This window comes from Papio anubis, chromosome 8 (assembly GCF_008728515.1).
Source record: "Papio anubis isolate 15944 chromosome 8, Panubis1.0, whole genome shotgun sequence".
Taxonomy (NCBI): domain Eukaryota; kingdom Metazoa; phylum Chordata; class Mammalia; order Primates; family Cercopithecidae; genus Papio; species Papio anubis.
Genome location: NC_044983.1, coordinates 127,849,183 through 127,875,074, shown reverse-complemented (window position 1 = coordinate 127,875,074; position 25,892 = coordinate 127,849,183). Strand labels below are relative to the sequence as shown.

The window sequence follows — 25,892 nt, the reverse complement described above, 5'->3', positions numbered from 1 at the left end:
TTTGGCCTCCAGAAGTGGGAGAAATAAATTTCTGTTGTTTTAAGTACCCAGTCTATGGTACTTTTTTTGTGGCAGCCCAAGCAGATGAGGACATTATCCCTCTCCCAAAAAAGATATACAGAGTCCTACATGTGACCTTATTCATCCATGACTGACGGTTATTTCTCTTCTGGAGGAGTCACGCTCTCATTTTTATATCCTATGAATTAACTATTGAGATATAAAGTTAGCCACTATTAACACATCTTATTTTAGAATAGAAAAAAAAGAAACAAAGTGAAGGGATTTACATCTATAGATAAATTCCTATGTGGATGGAAATATGTGGTCCACAGTGTTATTTTGGGTCCCCAGGAATTACCATTGTTTCAGAGCCAATGTCCAGTAATCCCTGAAATGTCTGGGTGTTTCTTTCCTCTCAGTGCACAGTCACCCTCGTAAATGCGGGTCCCTTTGCAGAAAGCTAGAAGGAAGATTTACAGAATAAAATTTTGGCAGTATAGCAGGGTTCTTCCCCAAGGAGATCCAGCTGTCAGGTAGTAAACCGGGAAGATATCTGCGGGAAGAGCGTTCCAAAACCTAGACAGATTTTTATATATGGATATGTGTGTTTACACACATATATATTCTTATCAAAGCAAGGAAGAAATACCATCACTACTATAGATCTTGTGTTTGAAGCTGATCACGTGGCTGCAGCTGGTAACTGATATTTATAACCTTCTTCTTCCACTACTTATTTCATGTTACCTTTCCTTCAGCAAGCCACTCCACGGGGTAGTTCCTGACGTCATGGGGCAACTCAGTCTTCATTCCTGCACATTCTATGCTACTGACAGTCCTATCTGTATTGGGCTGTTTAGTTTTCCATTTACTGTTACCACAAAACTGGAAGTACTAAAAAGATGCCCCAAGAATTATCTGCATTTCAGTTAAATCCCTCCGTCTTCTTTCCTACTGCCCGTGAGCGGTAGCTATTCATTTTCTTGTGACGGTGAAATCACCCAGCCAGTACACTGACTTCCTTCTTTGCCTGTTAGTTCACAGCACAAAGACCCCAACATGGCCAGATTTGTCTCCACTTGCAATCAGAAGGCAGCATTGTTGTGTTTTCTGATGAAAGCACTCTTTCCTTTGGAACCAATCTCTCTAAACCAGCAGAGCCCCAGGTTCCAGAGGCAGGAAGTAAAATGTTGTCAAGTTAATTAGTAGGGGCAGTAGTAAGCAGGCCATACTCATTCCCATCCCTTGGTCCCAGATCTGTGCATCTTGGCTGTGAGAGAAACAGCACCATATATTGAATGGGGATTCAGATTCTATGTTATATCCCAAGGAACATTACCTCATCCACAAAAAGCATTATATCACATGCTGGCACTTTAATTAAACCTTCAAAAGGCCACTTCATTGTTCTATCAGGCCAGCTGCTCCGGGTAAGTTCATTGAATTCTATAGCATCATTCTATTGGCATGCTTCATTTGCTGGAAATTGAGTCGCTGGTTAGAAGTGACGCTCCATGAAATACTATGACAGTGAATATGGCATTTGTTAGGTAAGTCCACAGATGGTGGTTTTGGCAGAAGCGTTGTAGGGAAGGAAGAAAGATTTATGTTCAGAATAAGTGCATTTTCCAGTGAAAATAAGGGTCTTTCTCTTCCATAATAGAATTGTTCTTGTATAATCAACTTGCCACCAGGTGGCTGGCCGGTCCTATAGGGCCTTTAAGTGGCTATAAGTGGGACTAAGTGTTGGCTTCTACTTTTGTCATATTTGTCACTGTGAAAGTCCAAAAACATCTGCAAATTACTGGACATTCTTTCCATCAAGAGGTGGAGTCTCTGCCCTCTTACCTTGAATCTGGGCTAAACTTGTGACTTGCTTCTAACCTATAGAAATAATGTCATAAGGCTTTCATGGCCATACCACTAGATGGCTGTCATAGCCACACCAATTCTGGTTCGTTCTCTTGGGACACTTGCTCTGGGTGAATCCAGCCACCATGGGAGAAGTTCAACCACTCTGGGACTGCCATGCTGGAAATGCCAAACATGGGCGTTTCAATCCCAGCCTCAGCGGTGTTCCTGGCTACCGCATCAACTTCCAAACAGACAAGTCTGCCATCTTTTATGTCCAGTCCAGTCAAGCCTTTAGATTACTGCAGTTCTAGTCAACATCTGGCTGCAACAGCAGGAGAGACCCCAAGTGAAAACTGTCCCGCTGAGCTTTCCCAAAATTGAACCCACAAAATTGTGGGCAAAATACAATGGTTTTAATCTACTAAATTTGGTAGGTTACTTTTCGTTTGGTAGCAGTAGCAATCAGAACGTATTTGGCACCTGGAGATGGGGCTTTACCAAAACAAAAACCTAAGACATATGGTTATTGCTGGGGGCCAGGGAGCAGTCAAGCTGGAATGACCCTGAGGTGGCTGATGCATTTGGATGCTCCAGGAAACAGACACCAAGAAGAAGTTAGAACTGCAAGAGATTTACTGGGGGGTAATGCCTAAGGAAGAAGGAGAAAAGGGGGAGCAGAAGTACAAATGGAAAGCCTTAAGACTTTCAAGCTTAGAGGTGACTTTGACACCTGTAAAATGAGGCAGAAGGAAGAGGAAGGAGGATTGGCTAGAAGGACCCTCTAACTGCAGCTCTGAGAAAATCTCAGCCAATGGGGAGCTCCAGCACAAAGACTGTCACAGAAGACGGGCATGTTGGGCAGAAATGGCCAAGCCTGGATGCCCTGCCATGTTGAGTTATTGACTGGAAGCTGCCTTGAAGAGTGTGGGGGCCTCCGCCCGAATGCTGCAGTGGACCTGGCAGGCACTTGCCCCTGAGGTTGTCGGCTCTCTGCACTCCTTGTGGCAGGTTCTGTCTGGAAGAGGTCTGAGCAGTGCATCTCTGTGGCTACACAAGACTATTAAGGAAACTTGACAGGCCCCAGGAGGCTGTCAGTGAGGATGTACAGGAAACTAAGGAACATGCTCTTCCCTGATGGAGGAAAGGAGGTCCTCATTATGTAGTAGAAGAAAATTTAGGAACTGTTGCCTATGGTAACATGAAAAAAATTTTTAATGCACCTACTGACTTGATGCATTTAATGAAAGAGATTTCCAAATTGAATGCCGAAAGTGTCCGCTAGGGTCTTGCAGCTACAAATCACATGATACAAACAGTGATAAGCTAAAGAGGACATGTAAAGGAGCTAACCTGGCTAGGTTCAAAACTAAAACTTTCTCATCCCAGTCTCTTTCAGCAGAGTGAAACTGGCCTCACCGTAACTGTGGACCACTGTGTTGTTTGGTGTCCCCTTGGGTAGTGTTTCCCGAAGTTGGGGGTACACAGGCTGGTATGTGACTCATGCCTGAGAAGCTTCTAAATGACAGTGGGCCAGGGTCTGATCCTGTGGGCAGAATCAGTCCAGACAGCGAGAGAAGGGCTATACTGAGGCAACGGGAGAATGTGGCCCTCTCCTAAAGCTGGCTGAGGTTCCCTGAGCAAAGGATGGCCTGGGTTCATCTAGGGCACCGTTCATTTGCACTGTCTGGAGGGGTGAGGAGACTGAAAGAAGAGGCGGGAGTGTGCTGCAGGACACTAGGGACTGAAGATGGAATCTCAAAGGATTGGAAAGAACCAAGGATGTAGGAGAGAGGGACAAACAGAGAACCTCTGAAGGAGCTAGGAAAGGTCTCAAGAGGGAGAAAAACTGCCTCCAATTCTCCCCCAACCCTGCAGAGCAGGAAGCCTGACCAAGCCCCTAAGAGCAGTCAAGGTCCTGTGTTTCCTAGCCTTTTACTTGAATGAATAAGGGAGGGGGTGGTCACCAGGACCCAGAGAGACAGCTGAGTCCAGTAGGCAACTGACAGGAGCTGTGAACCTCTTCCAGGGGCAGCCAGCCCAGTGCCACCCACAGGGAGACAGCTGGGAGAATAGACATCTTAACCTGACTCCCTCCTTCCCTCCTATCTCTTGCTAAAGCTTCCCAGTGACCAAAACCCACTGGAAGCCAGAGGCAAGGGAGCCTGTTGATGGGGTCCTTCAAGGTCATCTTCCTGGGCACACAGCATGGTGAAGGGTGGGGGAAGAGTCAGCATTCTCCCTTTTATCTTCCTTCCTCCCCCACTCCACCTCTCCCACACTGCAAGAGGGGGCTAGATATCCAGAGTCCAGTAGACCATGACATGAGCAGGATGAGAGAAGGGAGAGGAAGAACTCCATTGCCGCCACCTTTTCTGTTGCATTTCTAACCTCAGCATCCTGAGAAGGGGACTGAGGAGGGAGAGGAGACAGAGGATGCAATGCCAGGGTTTTGACCATTTTAGGGACAATCTCATCTCTGAATATAGATGAAGAATATGAGTCCAATGGTTGAAGGGCCAAGAAGAAATGCCACAGGATCAGCCTAAGTCTTCATCCAGGGGCAGGAAAGGGCCACCCCCACTGAAGAAAGGTGAAGGCATAGTGGGAGACAAATCTGTTGTGTTTGGATCACACTGACAAGGTTAACATTTGTGCTTAAAAGTTCGTGGATAATAAGCAGTGATTCCAGAACCTGGCACTCCAGCTGCTCCTTCCAAAGTCCCCCGTGCCACCCTCTCATGCTCTGCCTCTGCTCCTTTTTTACTTCTGGGGACCTGGTTTGTTTATGGCTCCCACATGAGCACCGCCAGCAGCAGGAGAGGCCTTCAGTTCTCCTCCCAGTCCTCACAAGGAGGAAACTTATCAGGCATGATGCCCAATGCCCTGCATGCCATGCATTTTCCTTCCGATTTTCTTCTCAGGCCTTTCTTGAGCAGCATGAACCAGCCCTGTGGTATCAATGCCCATCCCGGCCACCGTCCCCCACACAGCTGTTTGTGTCTGCATTCTCCTCCTGGCTGCCATGATGAGCCTGGCAACTGCATGCCCCTGCATGTGAGTGGCATGCAAATGTCCAGGTGAGACCACTGACAGTGACCACTGAGGAGATGTGAGTCTGACTCAAGCCCCCCAGGCCTGAGTGGCGGTGTCCTCCTTCCACGCTCACGGGAAGGCTGCCCTCCATGTGATAGCTGATTTGCAGCATGCGGTGTGTATCTGTCACCCTTTGCAGCCTGTCACAGCTTTCCTGATGCATTTGGATGGAAAGTGCTACCCCATCTGCAACTGACGCATGTCAGGCCAATGCGTCTACCACTTTGTGGCAGACCCAAGCTAAATTAGTGGTTCTCTTCTACGTCTGCTCCCTAGTTATTGCTCTTTGCATTTGGTCTGGTGTTTTCCTTGTATTCGAGATCAGCTGCAGCTTGTCCAGCTGCTAGGGCTCTCCACTTAGCACACATTTACCAAGGACCTAGGAGGTGTGAGGAGCCATATCAGGTGCCAGGGAAGATTCGCTTGCAAGGTCCCATGATTCCAGTTCTCATGTTCCTTCGCTGAGGACTCTGCTCCCTCCAGCCATCACATGAAGGCTGCTCACTGAGGGTCGCCTCTTCCCTCCCAGCTCTGCTCCATATGCACCCCCTCCCAGGGCCCAGTCTCATGGCTTCTGCCACCAGCTCTGGTTGGATGCCCCTGAAATCTCCATTTTAGGCCTTGAATTTGTGCCTAAACTTCCTCTCTCTTCTCCTGGATGTCTTATACGTGGTTCCATACAAAGTTCAGTATCTTCCTCCTCATTTTTTCTGCCGCTTCATCTTATTCTGCCTCTTCTGGCTTTTGTTTTATGGATTAACTTTCCAATCACCCAGATTAGAAAACATGGTCACTGCTTCCTATATTCAACATTCAACTGGCAACTAACTCCTGTACATGCTACCTCAAAGAAAGCATCTCCAGTTCTCTCAACCCTGTCTACATTTAATCCCCATCATCTGCTGTGCCAACGTGGCCCCAACCTCTGCCCTCCTTGATATAAATGCCCCCTTTGACTGTTACCCAAGGGCAAGGTTGAACACATCAGATCTGGGCCCCAACCTGCTATGTGCCACACCTCCCACCACCTTTCCCACAGCACTCACCCTGCTCACAGCCCCAAGGTCGTCACCATTCCTGACAGCCAGTGTGACATATCCACTGACCCCCTGCTGGTGCTGTGGACTGAGGCTGGTGGTGTGCTGGATCTGAGGGGCCCAGGGGAGCTCCTTTCAGCCTTGGCCAGGAGTGGGGAGTGCTGCCAGGGCCCAGGGACAGAGTGAAGGTCCTGCTGGTGGAGGGGAAGGCAAGACAAAGTGCACAAGGCATCTCTTCCTTGACAAGAACATCCAATTGTTGGAATCATTGTAAACCAGTGGAGCCTTTGTCAGAGAGAAATGAAGTCTGATATAATGAGCTATCATCTTGCTTCAGCTGCACTGGCTAAGTGTGCCAGTCCACGTGCTATCGAGGTGAGAAATCATGGGCCACCTTGACCCCGGAGCTCCTTGCAGCAGGACCCAGGATTATGGAGAACCATATTATTTACTCTGCTCACTTGCACCAACAAAAGAAAAACAATGCTGTCTGGTTACTATTGCTACCTAACAAACCATTCTGTATTTAGTGACATAAAGCAACAATTTTATTATGCTCAGGGTCTCTGTAGGTCAGAAATGCCAACAGGCATAATGAGGACACTTTGTCTTTTCTCTTATGCCTCAGCTTGGAAGACCCACAAATCAGGGGTGATTTGGAATCTGGAGGCTGGAATCATCTGGAGATGTCTTTATTTGTACATTTAGCGGTTGATGCTTTTGACCAGCCTTCAAGTGGCCTGACAGCCAGAATGGTCACACATGTCCAATACAGCTAGTCCAGGCTTCCTCAGGGCAGGGCAGAGTGGCTGGGTTCCAAGAGTGAGCACCCCAAGAGAACGATGAAGGGATGCATGGCTTTTTTTTTTTTTTTTTTTGGACAGAATCTCACTGCAACCTCCGTCTCCCCAGTTCAAACAATTCTCCTGCCTCAGCCTTCCGAGTAGCTGGGACTATAGGTGCACACCACCATGCCTGGCTAATTTTTGTATTTTTAGTGGAGACAGGATTTCACCATGTTGGCCAGGATGGTCTCCATCTCTTGACCTCGTGATCTGCCTGCCTCAGCCTCCCAAAGTGCTGGGATTACAGGCATGAGCCACCACGTCTGGCCAGATGCATGGCGTTTTTAAACCCTAGCTTTGGAAGTTTGCATAGCTCATTTCTGTCATACCCTAAGGATCAGGGAAACTACAGAGGCCTGCCCAGGTTCAAAGGGAGAAGAGTCTCTACCTCTTACTGGGGAGAGTACAAGGTTCTCAAAGAGCTTGTGGAACAACAGATATTGTTGGGAGATCTTTGGAAAATACAGCCCACCACAACACCCTTCCTCCTCCATGAAGCTCAAGTTCTCTTAGGTGACATTGCAATGTTCCCTTTGTCAAGAAGAGGAGGTGGTTCCTCACCTGTTGTTGTATAAATAAAAGATGTGGGCGATGGGGGTGGGAAGATACAGATTTAATTTTACCCCAAGGCCATTTTTAGAACCTACACCACTGCCTGCAGCTCCTTCCTTTGGAGGGTTCTAGAGATAAAAATATTTACAAATCAATGCAAGGCCAAATAAAGATCCTCAGAGGCAGTTTAGAAGAGTGGTTTGGAATTATGAATTAGATCCTCTTTAGTATTCCTTAGGTTATGCAGATAAAAATAGAAAACAAAAATTTTAATTTCCTCTGGCTGCAGTTCTCTGAGAGCCACACTGAACTGTAATATTGTACTTACCTATTCATTAATTATTTTTCTGGTAGTATCTTTGCATTCTATGTAATATTACTCGAATTTCCCAAGGTGTCAGTATGTGAGTTTATCTGTGATCATCGTCATGGCCTTAATTCAAATTTCCCTGGCTCTAGCCCCATCTGCTAATGAAGGACCTCCAGCTTGTGGGCCCATGTATTCCTGGGGAACCTCTCACCATGCCAATGTTTCTCTACCCAACTGGACAGCAGCACCTTTTGGGGACATCCTCCCCTCCAGCCTCCAGTCTCTGCTGCTGTTCTTTGGACCACTACGCATGCCCCGGGCTCTGGCCATGCCAACATGTCCAACAATTGCAGGCAATCCTTTACTATTAATAGAAGAGTTCCCAGTGCAGTTCTTTGAAGACTCTCAGACTTTAGAGAATAGACTACTTTTGCATGACTTGAAAATGTTTTCCCTGCCCTTTGTTCTGTGTGCAAGTGGTGGGTGTTGGGGTAGAAGTGAGAATACCTTCTCCCTCTCCTGTGTCTTCAGCCGTGGATGGTCAGTGACCATCACCTAGCCAGTGGTGCATAATGAGAGTCCTGACAGTGGGGATCCCTTGTCATTGTTCTCACCTGTCCTCAAAGTAAAAACAGATACTGGATCTCCAAGAAAGCTTCAGGTATTCTTTCCAAAAAGCTCCAATAATTGACCCAACTTTGTACACCACTGGTGAAAGGACCGCCAGCCCCTTCAGTGTCATTCCAGAAGCAAAGCCTCGTATTCTAGGACTCGAGTTGATGTCCTCAATTGATATTCTTTCCATAATCCATGCTTCCATTCCTCTCTCTTCTCAAGCCCTGTCTTCTTAATCCTCTTCCCCCAACAGGACCCCAGCTGTCCCATTTTCTTGGAAGTACCAGACCTCTAAGTGATCAAAGCTAAGCCTTCTGCTGTGTCTTAGAAACGTTGTCAATTGCATCATCCTGGGAGCCTCAGAGAGAAAGGTAGGATCTTGTTTTGCTGCAGGCCGACCCTGTGAGGCTTAGGTTTAGGTGGGGCCATCTGGAAGAGTAAGCTCTACCCCTTAGAACAGGGCAGGAGGAAGGGAGGACTCTTCCATTCTGAGATACAAAATAAAACCCACCTCACACCATGAACATTATTTTCCAAACAACCTGATTTGGACTCCATATGGTAGTCATATATATTCTTTCTGGTAACATAACTTTGCTTGGCCTCATTTCTTGTGAACAGTCGTGGTCTTATTTTGTTTAAAGATTGTTCATGCAATTGCTGCCTTGGGTAACCAACAGAGCTGTAGGACGTTGTCAGACAATGACGCATTCTGTGCCCAATCTCTTCTCCTGAATTCCCAGCATTCTCCTCCAAGTCAGGAAGGCAGTGGTATTTTTATTTAAGTAGCTACACTATGCAAAGCCATATCTCTCCTTAGGACTCAGCCAACTTCCTCAGGTTCTGCTAAAGGCATATTTTGGAATTGTTACCACACTATCCTCTGAAGCACCCCTCTTCTCGGGAGGTTAAAGTCTGTTCTTGATACAGCTCTTGAAGCCAACCCCTACTGTCATCAGGTTGAGTTCTCCCCCAAAAATGAGTTAACAAAGCAGGTCTGAGGCTGCTGTCCTTAGAAAGACCTGCAGGCATGGCCATCATCGGAGAACTTGGATTTGGGGAGGGTTTCCACCATTCCCAGAATTGATAAGGGTGGCACAGTACCCAAACAGACAATGTGGTATATGTTCAATTCCTGCTTTCCCTTCGGGGAGTCTGGAATTTTGCTATGTGCCAGGAGAGGCAGAGAATAAAAGCCTTGGGCCCTGAGTCTCTAAGAAGTATTCCTGGTAGACAGCATTTAACACATGGCACAACTCGTTGCTGGAAGAATTTAACATATGCCATGTGACCCCATGGGGAAAGGACTCTTGGGAGCTTTCCTCTGGGCTTTTCCCCATGCACACTTCTTTTGCTGATTTTGCTTTACATTCTTTTGTTGTAATAAATTATCGCCATGAGTATGACTATAGACTATGTCCTGTGAGTCCTCTGAGCAGATTACCAAACCTGGAGATGGCCTTGGGGGTCTCTAAACACTCCTTTATCCCAGCTTGTTCTCCCTTCACTATGAGTCTTTCCTCAATCACCCTACCATTCCCTGGAGACACCCGGATATACGTGGTGATATGGTTTGGCTGTGTCCGCACCCAAATCTCATCTGGAATTGTAGCTCCTATAATCCCCATGTGTCATGGGAGGGACCTGGTGAGAGGTAACTGAATCGTGGGGGAGGGTTTTTCCCGTGATATTCTCGAGATAGATGGATAATAAGTCTCATGAAAATCTAATCGTTTTATAGTTTCATGCACATGCTCTCTTGTCATCCACCATGTAAGAAGTCCCTTTGTTCTTCCTTCATCTTCTGCTATGATTGTGAGACCTCACCAGCCATGTGAAACTGTGAGTCCATTAAACCTCTTTCCTTTATAAATTACCCAGTCTTGGGTATGTCTTTATTAGCATCATGGGAATGAACTGATGTACCTGGACAGCAGTAATGAGTCCAGCCAAGGTGGACCCAGCCTGTATGCACACTGAGATCTGCTTTATAATACATTTTCCAATGACCTAATTTTTAATTCACATTTTTCTATACATTACACTTCATACACCATTATAATATACCTTGAAATTTTGTGGAATGGAATGATACAAATACATAAATGAAGGCTATTTGATTATATACAATAAAATTAGGAATCAATAAAAGGATAGCTAAAACAATATTTTTGAATGTATAAAAACAGACTACAAAGTGATAATTGGGTTAAAAAGAAATAAATGAGTTTAAATGATAATGAAAAGATGATTTGTCAAAATGTGAAAGATGAAGCTCACTGCTTAGAAGAAAATTTAGAACTTTAGTTAAAAGATACTTTTTTGGATAAAGTTATAACTCTCCTATAAATATAGAATAAATAAATGTGGGAGATTGTATTTAGCTCACTAATGAGTGAAACTGTAGGGTATTACAACTGCTACAAAGAGAATTCAAGAGTCATTGGCACATAGCATGCAGATGCTAAAATGAATTTACAAATAAATACAAAATCAGTCTATCCACAGGGCAATGACCAAATGCAATCTCCTTGACACATTTTTGTCTTGTCATCAATTGTCTACAAATTATATGGTTGTTGAAATAGACAATGAAATCTGGAGACAACAAGGAAAAGTGGGCCAGAGAGGTGACCCAGTAATTTAGTTTTGCCCATTTAAAAGTCTTTCACTTTTCTTGAACTTTAAGTACGTTTATTACAAAATATCAAAGACAAAAACAAACTCAGAATTCAACTCAGGAAGCTAGAAAACAAGGAAACATACATAACTCAAAGATAGAAGAGAAAAATCAATTATGAAGATAGGGCAGAAATCAATGAATTAGAGGACAACAACAATGAAAAACAAATAGAGAAGACTGTTTATTTGAAAAGACTAATCAGATAAACTCTGGCAAGATGTTTGAAAGAAAGAGGGGCCGGGCGCGGTGGCTCAAGCCTGTAATCCCAGCACTTTGGGAGGCTGAGACGGGCGGATCACGAGGTCAGGAGATCGAGACCATCCTGGCTAACATGGTGAAACCCCGTCTCTACTAAAAAATACAAAAAACTAGCCGGGCGAGGCGGCGGGCGCCTGTAGTCCCAGCTACTCGGGAGGCTGAGGCAGGAGAATGGCGTAAACCCGGGAGGCGGAGCTTGCAGTGAGCTGAGATCCGGCCACTGCACTCCAGCCCTGGCGACAGAGCCAGACTCCGTCTCAAAAAAAAAAAAAAAAAAAAAAAAAAAAGAAAGAAAGAGGAAGGTGATGCAAATGATGAAATAGAAAATTGATTAACAAAATGTAGGATGAAAGCATGAACCCAGCTACCTATGTAAAAGAACTTTAAATTTCTTAATAAAATATTAAATAAACTGTACACCAATACATTTGAAATTTCAGGAAAACTATCTCATGACAAAATTGGCATTAAAAATAGAAAACTTAAATTGACCAATAACTTTTAAAACTTTACAACCTTAAGAAACAAACTTTGATCTACAACCTCCTTCCCCCACCAGCAAATTCCCAAGTCCTTGGAGTTTTATGAGAATTCGAGAAAATGTTCAAAATATAAAATAGTCTATATCATTTAAGGTGGTCTGAAAAAGGAAAAGAGATGAAAAAGCTGCTTAAATATTTATATGACACTTAACACGATTTTAGTATCTAACTAGATATTTAAAAAGTATATAGAGCAATTTCATTTATGGACATGAATATACACTCTTAAATACAATACTAATTGCCCAGGAGCCGTGGCTCATGCCTGTAATCCTAGCACTTTGGGAGGCCGAGGTGGGCAGATCACCTGAGGTTAGGAGTTCGAGACCAGCTTGAACTACGTGGTGAAACCCATCTCTACTAAAAATACAAAATCAGCTGGGCATAGTGGCGCATGCCTGTAATCCCAGCTACTTGGGAGGCTGAGGCAGGAGAATTGCTTGAACCCTGGAGGCGGAGGTTGCAGTAAGCCAAGATTGCACCATTGCACTCCAGCCTGGGCAACAAGAGTGAAACTTCATCTCAAAAAAAAAAAAAAAGGAACTAATTTAATACCATTACATTAAAAATCACACATCACTAGCGAGTAACCTTTATCTCAGGAATGCAGAAGTGGTTTAACGTTACAAATTCAACCAATTTAATTTACATTAATCGATAGGAAAGGAGAAGCATTGCATCATCATGTCATTGGGTCCGAAGTTTAATAGTTACGATTTTGAAAGGAAAAATATAAACTCTTAGAACAATTGATATTTGTTAAAAAGAATGTTAACTTGGTAAGAATTTTTACCAAGCACACAAAATCCTTAAAGAAGATCAGTTATTTATATACATTTTATTATGTTCTGCGCAGGAAAAAGATGTTTTCTATGCCTGTTACTGCTCAACATGCTACTGCAGATTCTGACCCCCCAAAGAGACAAGTACAAAAATAAGAGGTATTAGGATATCCCTACTTGCAGATAATGGGATTATTTTCATAGAAAGCCTATGAGGAAAAAGACAAGTTGTTATAACAAGTGAGTGTGAAAAATTTTCCAGATATGAGATGAGCAAAGTCTCATAGTGTCCCTCTACATCAGTAATCTTGAATTAAAAGTGTAGTAGAATATAAGCTGCCATTTACAAACAAAAATTTGCCACTCAGAAACAAAATTCATAAAGTACCTAAGGATTAACCAAAGACTGAAAAATATTGAGAAAAAATTTAGATTCTATTACAGGACATGAAGAAGTCCTTCTAAATGGTTGTACATACCATTGTGCATGGATAGGGTGATAAAATAGTAAAACTTTGTGAAATCTTTAATAATTAATGTATAAATCTAATTCATTTCCAATAAAAACAATAGCATTTGGGAGTTCAGCAAATAGCTAAGACAAATTTTAAAATGAAAATGAAAATGAACTGTAGATTCACTTTACTACAAAGGCATTCCCTTAGTCTATCACCATAAATGCATACTAAATAATACAAATGAAGGTATTGTGATAATGACAAAATAATAAAAAAGGAAGAAATTTAAAACAGACCTTTGGAAATTGTATGATAGATGCTAGAAATACCATCATTAGTAAAGGGCTGAAAGGTGAATTACTTAGTAAATCATGTTGGGAAAGAGAAAATACAAGAATCCCTACTTCCCAACTAAGCAAACATAAAGTTCAAATGGGTTAAAAATGTAAATTTAAAAAGACACATTTACAAAGCTAATACAAAAAAAAGAGGTGAATATGTTAAGATCTTGGGGGAGGGGGAAAGATATTTTCAACAAGGCCCCTCATGCCAAAAGTTACGTGCAAATGTCTAAAACAAGAGGTTAGTGTCAAAAACACCTGAGAGATTCACAGAGATCAGAAAAAGAAGAAAAAAAAGGAATAGGAAATTAACAAAAGGCAAAATCTAATTGGCTAATTCATATATTTCACTAGCAATCAGAAAAGACAAAGATAGCCAAACTTACCGTTATTAAGTACTGAGAAGATGTGGACAAACAGGAACACTCTTTCTTCTCTCAGAAACTGCAGGTCTTGGTGACCTTAGGTAAGTGCAGGGAGAGTGATGGTCAAAGCGCTTAATAATTAGTTTCCCATGCAACAACCAATCAGAACAGATGCCTGACCAATCACAGAGAAGTCATCCTGTAATGTATATGCCAGCACAACTCACAGCTAGTTCCAGAAAGAAAAGTGGGTCTGGGTTTTACAACAGTGTTGTCTGTGATAGCAGAGTTAGGGGATACCCGTGTCCAGCATTCAGGGAAATGCATGAAGAAAATGACATTTATGCTTCAAATGCCATTCTTTTAGGTGTCAGACATCATGAGTTAGATGTACATACAGAAACATGGCTAGATCTTGAAAAGTAGTAACCAGAAAAAAGACTAAGAAATTAAGTGAAAATTAAAGCATGAATTAATCTTGGTAAATTTTAGAAATCACATACCCCATGAAACACATGTTTTTAAAGGATATATATATATATATATATATACCACAATGAATGTATGGAAGATAATTTGAAGGACAGAAACAAAATAAAATGAATTGGATGTCTATGGAAGAGTGGAATGGGTATGGGGACGTGGGATGACAGAGAAAATAATTAAAATTCATATATCCTTGCATTCATAAATACATAAATAAACCATGCAGAGGCTTCACATGAAGTAATAAGGGTGATATGTAGTGAATGAAAAAATATGATGAACTCTTTTTCAGTAAAGCTTAGATCCTAAGCAGGAAGAGGGGATAGGAAATCAATAAATAGTAGAGCACTAATAAATAGAGAGCACCAAGAGGCAGGATAGTCCGTGTCCCCATTGAAGGACAAGGACAAGGCTGTTGAGATTAGCATACCTTTGTACTTAATTTGCACAACACTTGAAATGGTGGTTGTAGGAAGGAAACTGAGGAAAAGGGAAGAGACAGGCAGGCAAGGTGTGTGACCTCAGAATGCCTGAGAAGATGCCAGACGTCCCAAACAGCACGTGGGGTGTGTGACCTGCCACGATATTTCCTGCCTTATGAACTCATTTAAAGGGAAAGACATACAATGAACCATCAATAGATTATCATTTCATTTAGTTACACATTTAATGAATTGTCTTTACCCAAAAAACAAAGGATATATGGAACCAAGTAGCAAAGACCACAGCAAGGGTGAATACATATGTGATCATATCTACATACATACCACATGTATCACACATACATATTTAATTTTTTATAAACATATATTTAAAAGTTAAACTTTTTCTCAGACTGTTTTTGTGGTCGTGATATTGATATTTTCCCCGGAGCTTGGGGCAGACGGGGCACCCGCTGCATTTGGTCATCTGAGGGGTCACAGTGATGAGTCCTTTGGGAGTCTCTCTGAAGATGAGAGTGGGTATCAATAAACCACAGGCCAGATCTTCCCACTGACTGTTTTTGTACAGACTGTGAACTAAGGACAGGTTTTATATTTTTTAATAGTTGGAAACAATCGAAAGAATAATCATATTTTATGATATGTGAAAATGATAGAAATGCAAATTTCATCACCCACAAAGTTGAGTTGGAACACAGCCGCGCTGGTTTACGTTTTGTCCATGGCTGCTTTCTCACTGCAGGAACAGAGCTGAGTAGCTGCAACAGATTTCCCATGGCCCACAAAGCCTGAAATATTTCCTCTCTGGCCCTTCACAGTTAAGTGCACTGTGGAGAAAAATTTCCCATTGAGAATTGTTCAAAGAAAAGCTGTGAAAACATGTCATTTCTTTATTGGTTAATGGGTTATAAAAATCACCTCTCAGGTCACCTTGAGAAATCCCTACCTCAAAGGGCAGCTGTCAGTGTCAGCTCCATCCCCAGACCAAAGCACCAGGCACCCTCCAGCCTCCACGAGTGCAGATACTCACAGCAATATTTTCACAGCACTCTGTTTATACTCACTCCACTTTAAAACAGTACCTTGAATCATTTGTCATCTCACATGGGGTCCTGCAGGCTTTTGCCTTTGCAGGAAACCAGGCATTTCTGTTTCTTCTTTCTCTTTTCCTTCCCATATCCTGCTCCTAATTTATGTTTGACTTGTTTGCTGAGGAGGCAGGAGCTAGAGACTGCTGAGAGCTCAAAGGGATGGGAAGTTCATCCTTCAAGTCCCGCCCACTCATCACCGCTTCTCACCTTCCCCTGACCAGGCTTACAAGTGGGTTCTTGTCTGCTTTCTCTTTGGACCCCACAAGCCCCTGTAATGAGTGTGCATGACTCTGACAGCTGTGGACTTAGGGTCCTTGGCTACAGCCCCCATGTGAAATATCCCATCCAGTTCTCCTCACAAATTGTTAAAATAACCCCATTTCTTAGATTCCAGCACCCAAATCAGGTCTTTTACACTGCCCCTCATGCCCAGAAGTGGCACAATAATTCTTGGGAGTATTATTATCATTTTCTCTCTCTCTCTCTTTTTTTTTTTTTTGAGACAGTCTCGCTCTGTCTCCCAGGCTGGAGTTCAGTGGCACGATCTCGGCTCACTGCAATCTTTGCCTCCCGGGTTCAGGCGATTCTCGTGCCTCAGCCTCCAGAGTAGCTGGGATTACAGGCACAAGCCACCGCATGCGGCTAATTTTTGTATTTTTAGTAGAGACAGGGTTTTACCATGTTGGCTAGGCTGCTCTCGAACTCCTGACCTTAAGTGATCCATCCGCCTCAACCTCCGAGCATGCTGGGATTACAGGCGTGAGCCACCGTGGCCAGCCTGCTTTTCTATATTTTATTTTGAAAAGCAGGATACCTATAGCTTTAACTCTAATAGCCTCAGTGTGTGATAATTGCTCTATTCATCTGTATTACCCTTGATTATATGTCACTTGAAGGCAGGGGCTGGATTGGTCACTTCAGCACCCGGCACAGTGGTTGGTTCAGAGGGAGCGTGTGGGAAACCTTTGTTGATTGAATTGAAAAAAAAAAAGTTGATCAGACACCCATTTGTCTTGATCTTTCACCTGCCCTCAAAAGCGCAGGAGATTTTGCATACCCTGAGGCTGCTGAAGATAGTAACGCTGCACTCCACTCAGCTGTGGATTTCATTTGAGTTCTGCTTTCTGCAATTTTCATGCCCCTGTTTTTTGTCAGGGGACATTTGCTGAGCACCTTCTCTTTGCCAGGGACTTGGGCAAAAGGGGCAGAGTGATGCAAGAGGCCCTGCAGCCCTTCCACAAGGCCGTCTCCCACGCCGCCTCAGCCCATGTTCTCCCCTCTGCCCTCCCACCTGAGTCCTGGCTGCCTCTGAGTCTGCCTCCCACACCAGATTGACAACTGCTGGAGAGCAGGGCATGGGGTCAAGTTCCTGCACCTGTGTCCTGAGTACCTGACACCCATTTGGTCATCTCAATAACTACCTGTCACTTACGTCATGTAGCCCATGAGAACAGAGAGGCCTAGTGGAAACCGGGCTGGGAATGAAGCCAGGTTCTGTGGCCTCAAGGGCTGTCCCTTTTTACTCCTGATTACCTGCAAATCAATTGTGTAGTCTGGTCTCCGGTCAGGTGGCCTTTGCTCTGGGCTGTGGTTATTTTAGAAGCTAAATATAACTTCATTAACCATGAGAGGTGTCAGGAAAAATATAACCAGCACTCACCACAGCCATTCCTCCCCATCAGGGTAGGGAAAATCAAAGCCCTCGAAAACAGCAAATGATGCTGAAAGCCTCTGAGCACCAGACCACACGGCAGACCCTGGGCCCACAAAGACATTAAACCCCAGGCCCTGTCCTTGGCTGCTCATGGTTTGAGGAGTCCTCCAGTTGCAATTCATTGTGTGAGTACTCATCCCAACTGCATGAAGCATTAAGATGGGACCACAGAGGTAAGCAATTAAAGCTAATTAGAAGCACTGAGAAGGAAGGTGGGATTACATGAGGAGGGAAAGAGAGGAGAAAGCTAAAAAGTTGGAAAATGTGTGGGTTTCTCTCCAGGTTCAGATTAAGCAATGTTGTACTCATGGACCTGGCACCTGTTAGGATGCAAAACCTTGCTAGGTACTTCCACACTCAGCGTCTGCTTGCTCTTCATAACAGCACTAATGAGGTAGAAGTATTTATGTGATCTCTGCTTTACAGATGATGAGCTGGGACTCAGGGAGGCCAGGGTCCCAGCACAGAGCCACACAGCTAATGTGAGCATGACCAGCAGTTGGATTTAGACTGGACTCCAAGCCCAGGACTCTTTCTTATGTACCACAATTGCCTGTCCTAGAGAATGTGAAGACACCCCTGGTCCCCACAGAAGACCTTGCCCTTGGCCCACTCTCCAACTATCCCAGATCAGAGCTATAAGCTTGTGGCCCACTACCCCAGGCTAAGCTTCTAAACCAATAGCACCAACAGGTGCATCAGTTATCTCAATTAGGATTTCTAAGTTAGGATTAATTTCACTGCATATAATAGAAAATAAAATACATGGATAAAATAAGAGAAACATTTATTTTTCCCTCATCAAACAAGGGTCCAAAGGCAGAAAACAGGGTGAGTGATATGTTTTGACTGTGTCCCAATCCAAAGTCTCATCTTGAATTGAATTTTATTCCCCATAATCCCCACGTGTCAAGGGCGGGACCAGGTGGAGGTAATTGAATCACCGGGGCAGTTTCCTCCATGCTCTTCTGGTGATAATGAGTCTCACGAGATCTGATGGGTTAATAAGCATCTGGCATTTTCCCTGCTTGCACTCACTTTGTCCTGCCGCCCTGTGAAGAAGGTGCTTGCTTCTCCTTTGCCTTTCGCTGTTATTGTAAGTTTCCTGAGGCCTCCCCAGCCATGCAGAACTGTGAGTCAGTTAAACCTCTTCCTTTATAAATTACCCAGTCTCAGGTATTTCTTCATGTCAGTGTGAGAATGGACTAATACAGTGAATATGGAGGTTACATGGTGTCATTAGAGAGCAGCCTTCTAACTCTCTGCTCCTTCATTCAACCACATAGTTTCTCTATTGAATGTCACCTCGGGGCCTGATATAGTTGCTGAAGTGCCAACCATCACAGTCATGGTCCAGCCAGCCAAAGGAGAAAAGTACATGTCCACAGATGTCTTTAAGGAAGTTCCTTGTAGTTGCCACACACTTCTACTTACTTCTCATTGGCCAAGACTTAGATATATGGTGACTCTGTGCTCCAGGACGGGGTGGGAAATGGAAAGTGTTTCTGTTCTGCATGACAACTTGCCCAGCTTTGTTTCCTGCCATAAAACCAAGGCTAGTGATCGCTACCAAATCTGGTAGGTAGTGTGAGTGCATATGAAACCAAATGAGCCCAGGACAGGAGGGATTTCTTTACTTTATTTATTTATTTATTTTTTTGAGATGGAGTCTTGCTCTTGTTGCTCAGGCTAGAGTGCAATGGTGCAATTTAGGCTCACTGCCACCTCCGCCTTCCCGGTTCAAATGATTCTCCTGCCTCAGCCTCCAGAGTAGCTATAATTACAGGTGCCCACCACCATGCCCAGCTAATTTTTGTACTTTTAGTAGAGATGAGGTTTCACCACATTGTGCAGGCTGGTCTCGAACTCCTGACCTCAGGTGATCCACCCTCCTCAGCCTCCCAAAGTGCTGGGATTACAGGTGTCAGCCACTGTGCCCAGCGATGGGAGAAATTTTTACACTGCCATGTTCCAGCAAGGTGATGTCAGGCCTGTTACTAACTTCTCTGAACCTTGGTTCCGTTGTTTATAGAAAAAGGATAACCATATCTTTTCACACTGGTGCTGTGAGGATAAAATAAGTTAATACCCATAGCAAAGGATCATTCCTTAGGCAGTCACATTCTTAGGCAGGGCTGCCACATCTGGTTGTACAGGTATAGTCTGTCCAGCTCCAGGAGTTGACTTTGCATGGACTAGGATGTGAAGTTTTTCCCCTGCCAGGTAGACTTTGTGGCCTCATTTTACAGAGAAGGAAACTGAGTCCTGGGGCAATTAATCAATTTACTCCAGTACACTGCAGTAAGCGGCAGAGCTGGGATAGAATCATTGTCTTTCTGGTTCTGTCTTATCCCACGCTGCTTCCCTCAAAGACTTCCATCTGCTCACAGGCTTTACTCCTCCAGGATTCCAGGAAGTTTCAAATGTTCTGTCGTCCCAGTCAGATCATTTTTCGGATTTTGTGCTCTAACCTGTGACTATAAAAATTGTTACTGCCTCTGTCTCTCCAAGCGGAACACTTGGTCCCCAAGTACTAGCCACTCAGCTTTTCAACTCTGCCCCCGTCAGACCCCTGTGTCAGTTAAGTTAATGGCTTCTTACTCCTTCCTTTCCTTCCTTTCCTTTCTTTCCTTCCTTCCTTCCTTCCTTCCTTCCTTTCTTCCTTCCTTTCTTTCTCTTTCTTTCTTTTTCTTTCCTTCCTTTCTTTTTTCTTTCTTTCTTTCTTTCTTTCTTTCTTTCTTTCTTTCTTTCTTTCTTTCTTTCTTTCTTTCTTTCTCTCTCTCTCTCTCTCTCTCTCTCTCTCTCTCTCTTTTCTTTTCTCATCTTCTTTTCTTTTCCTTTTCTTTCTTTGACATAGTCTCGCACTGTCACCCAGGCTGGAGTGCAGTGGCACAATCCTGGCTCAGTACAACCTCTGCCTCCCGGGTTCAAGCTATTTTCCTGACTCAGCCTCCCAAGTTACTGGGACTACAGGCATGCGCCACCACGCCTAGCTAATTTTTGTATTTTTAGTAGGGACAGAGTTTCACAATGTTGGCCAGGATGGTCTCAATATCTTGACCTTGTGGATCCACCCACCTCAGCCTCCCAAAGCGCTGGGATTACAGTCATGAACCACTGGCTCCTGGCCCTTATTACCTTTTCTTAATCATGTCCTATAAGTTAGACAGTAAAAGTCCATGCCTTCCTTTAGTGTGATGTTAAATTTCAAAATTATACCAATTGGGAATGCATTTGGCTGCAAGTGATAGAAAACCCAACACACAATGGTCTAATACATAAGACGTCTAGGTAGCCTAGGGTTGAGCAATCCAGGGCCAGACTACTAATTCAGAAACATTGGCTCTGTCAATCTTCTTATCCTACCATCCTTAGCATACACCTTTCATCTTCATGGTACAAACTGACTGCTGCATCTTCAAGCAACACATCAACATTCTGGACAAGAAGTAGAAGAGCAAGACAACCCCAGAAAAGGGTGAAAGGGGGCACACTTATCACACACAAGGACCTACATTGTGGCTCCCACTATCTCACTGGATGCCACTTGCTGCAAGGGAGACTGGAGCTACAGTATTTTTAACTGTGTACTGTTTTGCACCCAAGAAAAGCTGGGCTCTATTAGAGAGGAAGATGGAGAGAAAGTATACTGCATAGACAACCAGAAGAGTTGGCTGCAAAAATAAACTCAGCAATGCATCGTAAAATTAATCAAAAACAGTGATAATTTGGGGAAATAAAATTCCATTTTGGCCTTTGAAAGACAGATATTTTTACTTGATCACAAGACAGTGTAGTGATCCTTGAAGCCAATTGCATGCCTTCACAATGTGTCATGCTGAACATCAATTAAGATGCAACGTTTTATTTTCAAATTACTATCAAGCTTCTGGTTGGAGGGAACATGTGTTGCCTACTCCTGATGTTCCTTTCCGTGTGGATGAGCATCCATTAATATTACCCTTCTTGCTTCTTTCTCATTGACTCTGAACTCAGGCGGTAAAAACAAGGATGTTATTTATGACACTCCCACATATCTTAACCCCAAAACTTTTGATAATATTTCATATCCTCTTTTTCATTAAGATTTTGTGGTCTAGGTTTTTACCTCTGTAACATTTACTTGAGGAAACTTCTGAATTATTCTGATTCTTTATCTCCCCATCTCTTCTGAGAACAGGGCATGTATTAACCATGAGTGTTTCCAAGCCTGGCCCCCTAGTAGGCAATATGTGTGATTTTGCCCACTTACCTCGAAGTTTCTGTCCTTCATGTCACTGCCCTACTCAAAAACCTGCAAAGGCTGAGCATTCTGGAACCAAAGGCCTGACTTCTGTGGAACAGCTTTGCTGCCCCTGTACTGAGTGTAGAACACACAAGTGAGCCTGCACTGGGTGGCATCCCTTCAGCTAAACCCAGGAATCCCCTCCACACCCATTCAGCTGATTCTACATACAGGAATATAATGAGGAGGTTTTATGACCAAAGAAATCTTGGTGCACAGAATCTATTCCAAGAATGCTTTGCAATGTCTGTAAAGTTCTTGTATTGGACTCTCATGTATAAAGCATGTTTAAGGAGCCTATTGTGGTCCAACACGATGCTAAGCACATCATATACAGCCATCTCCAATCTCCAAAATGGCCCTGCAATGTTGGGAATATTATCCCCATTTTACAGGTGAGACGGTTGGGTTTCATTGAGATTAAATGAGTGATGTTTCGTTGTTTTAGTAAGAAGGGCCTGGATTAAACTCAGATCTGTCTTATTTCAAACCCATGTGCTTCCCACTGTATATGTTTCTTTTATACTATACTGATTTATATTAAAAAGCATGAAATTCCATATATGTACATCAACAAGAGTATAGCTTTACTTTCATTGACATATATAGAATCACAAACTCCCTTTTTTCATCAAAATATTTGCAGTGACTCTCATTTTTATTTCAATGTCTCTTTAAATAAATCCTTTACTCCTTTCTTGTAATTAATTAGCCAGGTTGCTAAGCTGGCACAGTTAAGTGGTGTTGAAGTGTCCCCAAATTAATAGTGCCTCGTCAGCACTGGCTGGGCATTAAATTGCCATCTGAAGTGTTACCTGAATGCAGTTAGCACCTCCTGGACTGCTGACTTCAGACAAGAATGGGCGCTCAGCAGAAATATCAGCAGGTTTGTAGTAGCCATCAGCAGAATCCCAGGGTCAGAGAAGGCAAAGTCCTCCTTGCCCACCAGTGTCCTTCCAATCACTGTGTTCTCCTGGGTTGCACTATCCCCGGTATCTTCAGCCCCCCAAAACTCAGGGTCCAAGTCTTCCAGAGCCTGCTGTTCTGGGCTGGCACTGTTCTGTCCCTGGCTTGCACTTTTACACAGAGCACATGGCATCTCCAAGCACCTAGATAGATCAGCTGTGAGGGGTGCCAGTGGGACAAGGGCAAAGTCACTCCCTGGCCCTGTGGAAACACTACCCCTGCCTTCAATGCTGGGTCTTACCTGCCAGGGACCCCTACTCCAACAAGAGAGGAGCTGGTGGTGTGGCAGGAAAAAGGGGAGCCCCCAAGAGGAACTTCCTTCAAGTAAGACTTCAGACAGCCCAACCTGTGATTGGTATTGCCTGCATTGTGAATTTCCTCCGCAGCATAAGCTTCAGTGATGCCCAAAATAGCCACCCTCAGATGTTTAAACATTTCACAAGGGTTAATAACCCCACTGAGATGAAATTTACTAATCCAGTTGTTTACAAAATAGAGCAAACCCAAGCCAGCGTCTATCTGTCCCATGGCCTGGAAATATCCTTCTCTCTATCAAAGATGGGGTACATATTTGATGGGAGGATTACAGCTGAGTGAGCCACTAGGATAAAGTAGAAAGCCCTTGTGGACTGGGCTCTCACAAACCTGGGCCAGAACTTTGTGCAGCCACTCGCTAGCTACATGATCTTGGGAATGCTACCTACCACCATGGAGCCTCAGTTTTCTCTTCTTCAAAATGAAGTTTATAATAATATCAGTCTCAGAAGTTGATGTGAGGACTGAGTGTGCATATAACTATTGGCACACAGTAAGCACTCAGTACCTCTTAGCTCTCAAGAGGATAATGATGCTAATTATCATGATGACAATGGTGGTGGTAATGGTGGTGGTGGTGGTGATTGTGGTGGTGACTACTCAGTTATTGTAAAGATAGTGAAGAAAAATGCATGATATGTAATTTAAACAGTGTGATGTAGGAACTGAATAAAGTTAGGAAACAGAATGATCCAATGTGAACGCTCAATCTATAATAAACAAGAGACTAGAAAGCAGTAGGGAAATGATACTTTTTTTGTTTGTTTTCATTTTCAATAAATGGTGCTGAGTGAAGCACATATCTGAATGGGGAGAAATAAAACTTGACTCCTACTGATCCAAAAATGTACACCTAAAAGTTGGCACATAGGTCTTTTTTTTTTTTTTTTTTTTTTTTTTTGAGATGGAGTCTTGCTCTGTCACCCAGGCTGGAGTGCAGTGGCCCGATCTCCACTCACTGCAAGCTCTGCCTCCTGGGTTCATGCCATTCTCCTGCCTCAGCCTCCCATGTAGCTGGGACTACAGGCACCCGTCACCACGCCCGGCTAATTTTTGTATTTTTAGTAGAGATGGGGTTTCACTGTGTTAGCCAGGATGGTCTTGATCTCCTGACCTGGTGATCCACCCGTCTCGGCCTCCCAAAGTGCTGGGATTACAGACGAGAGCCACCGTACCCAGCATGGCACATAGGTCTTAATGTGAAAGATCCAACGAGAAACCTCCTAAAATAGTGTCACCTTGCTTGCACCTTACCAAATGGTTAATCCAATCCACCTGAGTAAGTCGTTCATTGAGATACATTTTAATGGTGAACAAGATAACTATGTCTTAAAAGCATGAATAAGGGTGGCTGCTTCCTCTTTCATTTCACTCAAGCCATGAGGTAAAATTTCCTGCTCTTCTTATTCCCATATGGTAAATCCTCCTGAGCAAAATCTGGGGTGGTTCTGGGTCTGTGCAGCAGACCAGGAGTTGGGTCTACGCATCTGGGTCGGTGAACAGTTTCATCATCTGTTCTTCACACCCACTTGTATCCCTCAAGGAACCATCAAAATCCATGTCCCAAAGTTTAGATTCAGGGCACAGTCCTTTCCCAGATGGGCCTGCTCTGGGAGACAGAGGATTTGCAGAGATGAAAGGAGCCCTTTCTTGCTTCCCATGGAATAGTGATCATTAGACATGTCTCCACTGGTCAGAACCTTGGCAGCGCCAGGACAAGTATGGCGTTGAGGTGGCCCAGGTGCCTGTGAGCCCCTCTGAGAGAGAAAAGTGACCAATGACCTCCTGAGGGCCAGCTATGCATTTGGCATAGAGCCAGCAGTATTCAGACCTCACCTTTGACCTGCAAGGAATTCCAGGAGGTCTCAAAGTTCCCGTTTTACAGATAAACAAATTGGGCAGAGAACTTGAGTCACTGATGTTGGACCACACACAGCAAATAGGCAGAGGAAGCAGGGTTTAAACCTGGCCCACACACCTCCACAGTGCACAGGCCGCAGCATGCGGACAGCTAAAGAGGAGCTCAGCTATCAGAGCAGGTAGGAAGAGTCCCAGGTCCTGCCTGTACCTAAGGAAAGAAATTATACTTCTTAGAAGAGTGAGTGAGCAGGACTCACTTGGCCTGTCATCGCCAGTATCCCATCCCATCACAGGATTTTGCTAGGAGGATGAGAGAGGAGAGAGGCAGAGCTGGGGCTTACTGGTGTCTTTGTTTTTTTCATTCAACCTGATGAAGGCCATTCCATGAGCTTTGGGTGTTGAATAAGCAAGAAGGGTCTTCTTAATCTATTTACTTTTTAGGGAAGCGTTATTTTAAAAAATACGATTTAAAATTTAAAATTTTCACCAACAGTAATTTAATTCAAAATAAACCTGAAAGTTAAGCTCACCAGCACATCGTTTTCATGACATATGTGGTTAAGTGAGGCTAATATAATACTGTAAAACTGATAATAACTATTACTTGTTGAACATCTACAATATACTTTTCATATTGTTCAAGCAAATATTGATAGAGCACTTGTTATGTTCCAGGCTGAGAAAACAGCAATAACTAAAACGGACAAAGGTTTCTGTTCTTGTGGAGTCTACATTCTTTTTTTTTCTTTTTTTTTTTTTTGATGGAGTCTCGCTTTGTCGCCAGACGAGTGCAGTGGTGCAATCTTGGCTCACTGCCACCTCTGCATCCCGGGTTCAAGTGATTCTCCTGCCTCAGCCTCCTCAGTAGCTGGGACTACAGGCACATGCCACCATGCCCAGTTAATTTTTGTATTTTTAGTAGAGACAGGATTTCACCATGTTGGCCAGGATGGTCTTGATCTCTTGACCTTGTAATCCACCTGCCTTGGCCTCC

The 25,892-nt window shown here is 43.8% G+C and overlaps 1 protein-coding gene across 1 annotated transcript in view; it reads left to right on the top strand.

Annotated features, from left to right (window-relative positions):
- Positions 1-11,298, top strand: part of LRRC6 (leucine rich repeat containing 6) — a 105,599-nt gene extending 94,301 nt beyond the window's left edge. The window contains exon 12 of the mRNA XM_021942634.2: positions 8,563-11,298. Within this exon, the coding sequence (XP_021798326.1) occupies positions 8,563-8,608 (46 nt within the window). The 3' untranslated portion in view covers positions 8,609-11,298. The remainder of the gene's footprint in view (positions 1-8,562) is intronic.
- Positions 11,299-25,892: the final 14,594 nt, after the last annotated feature.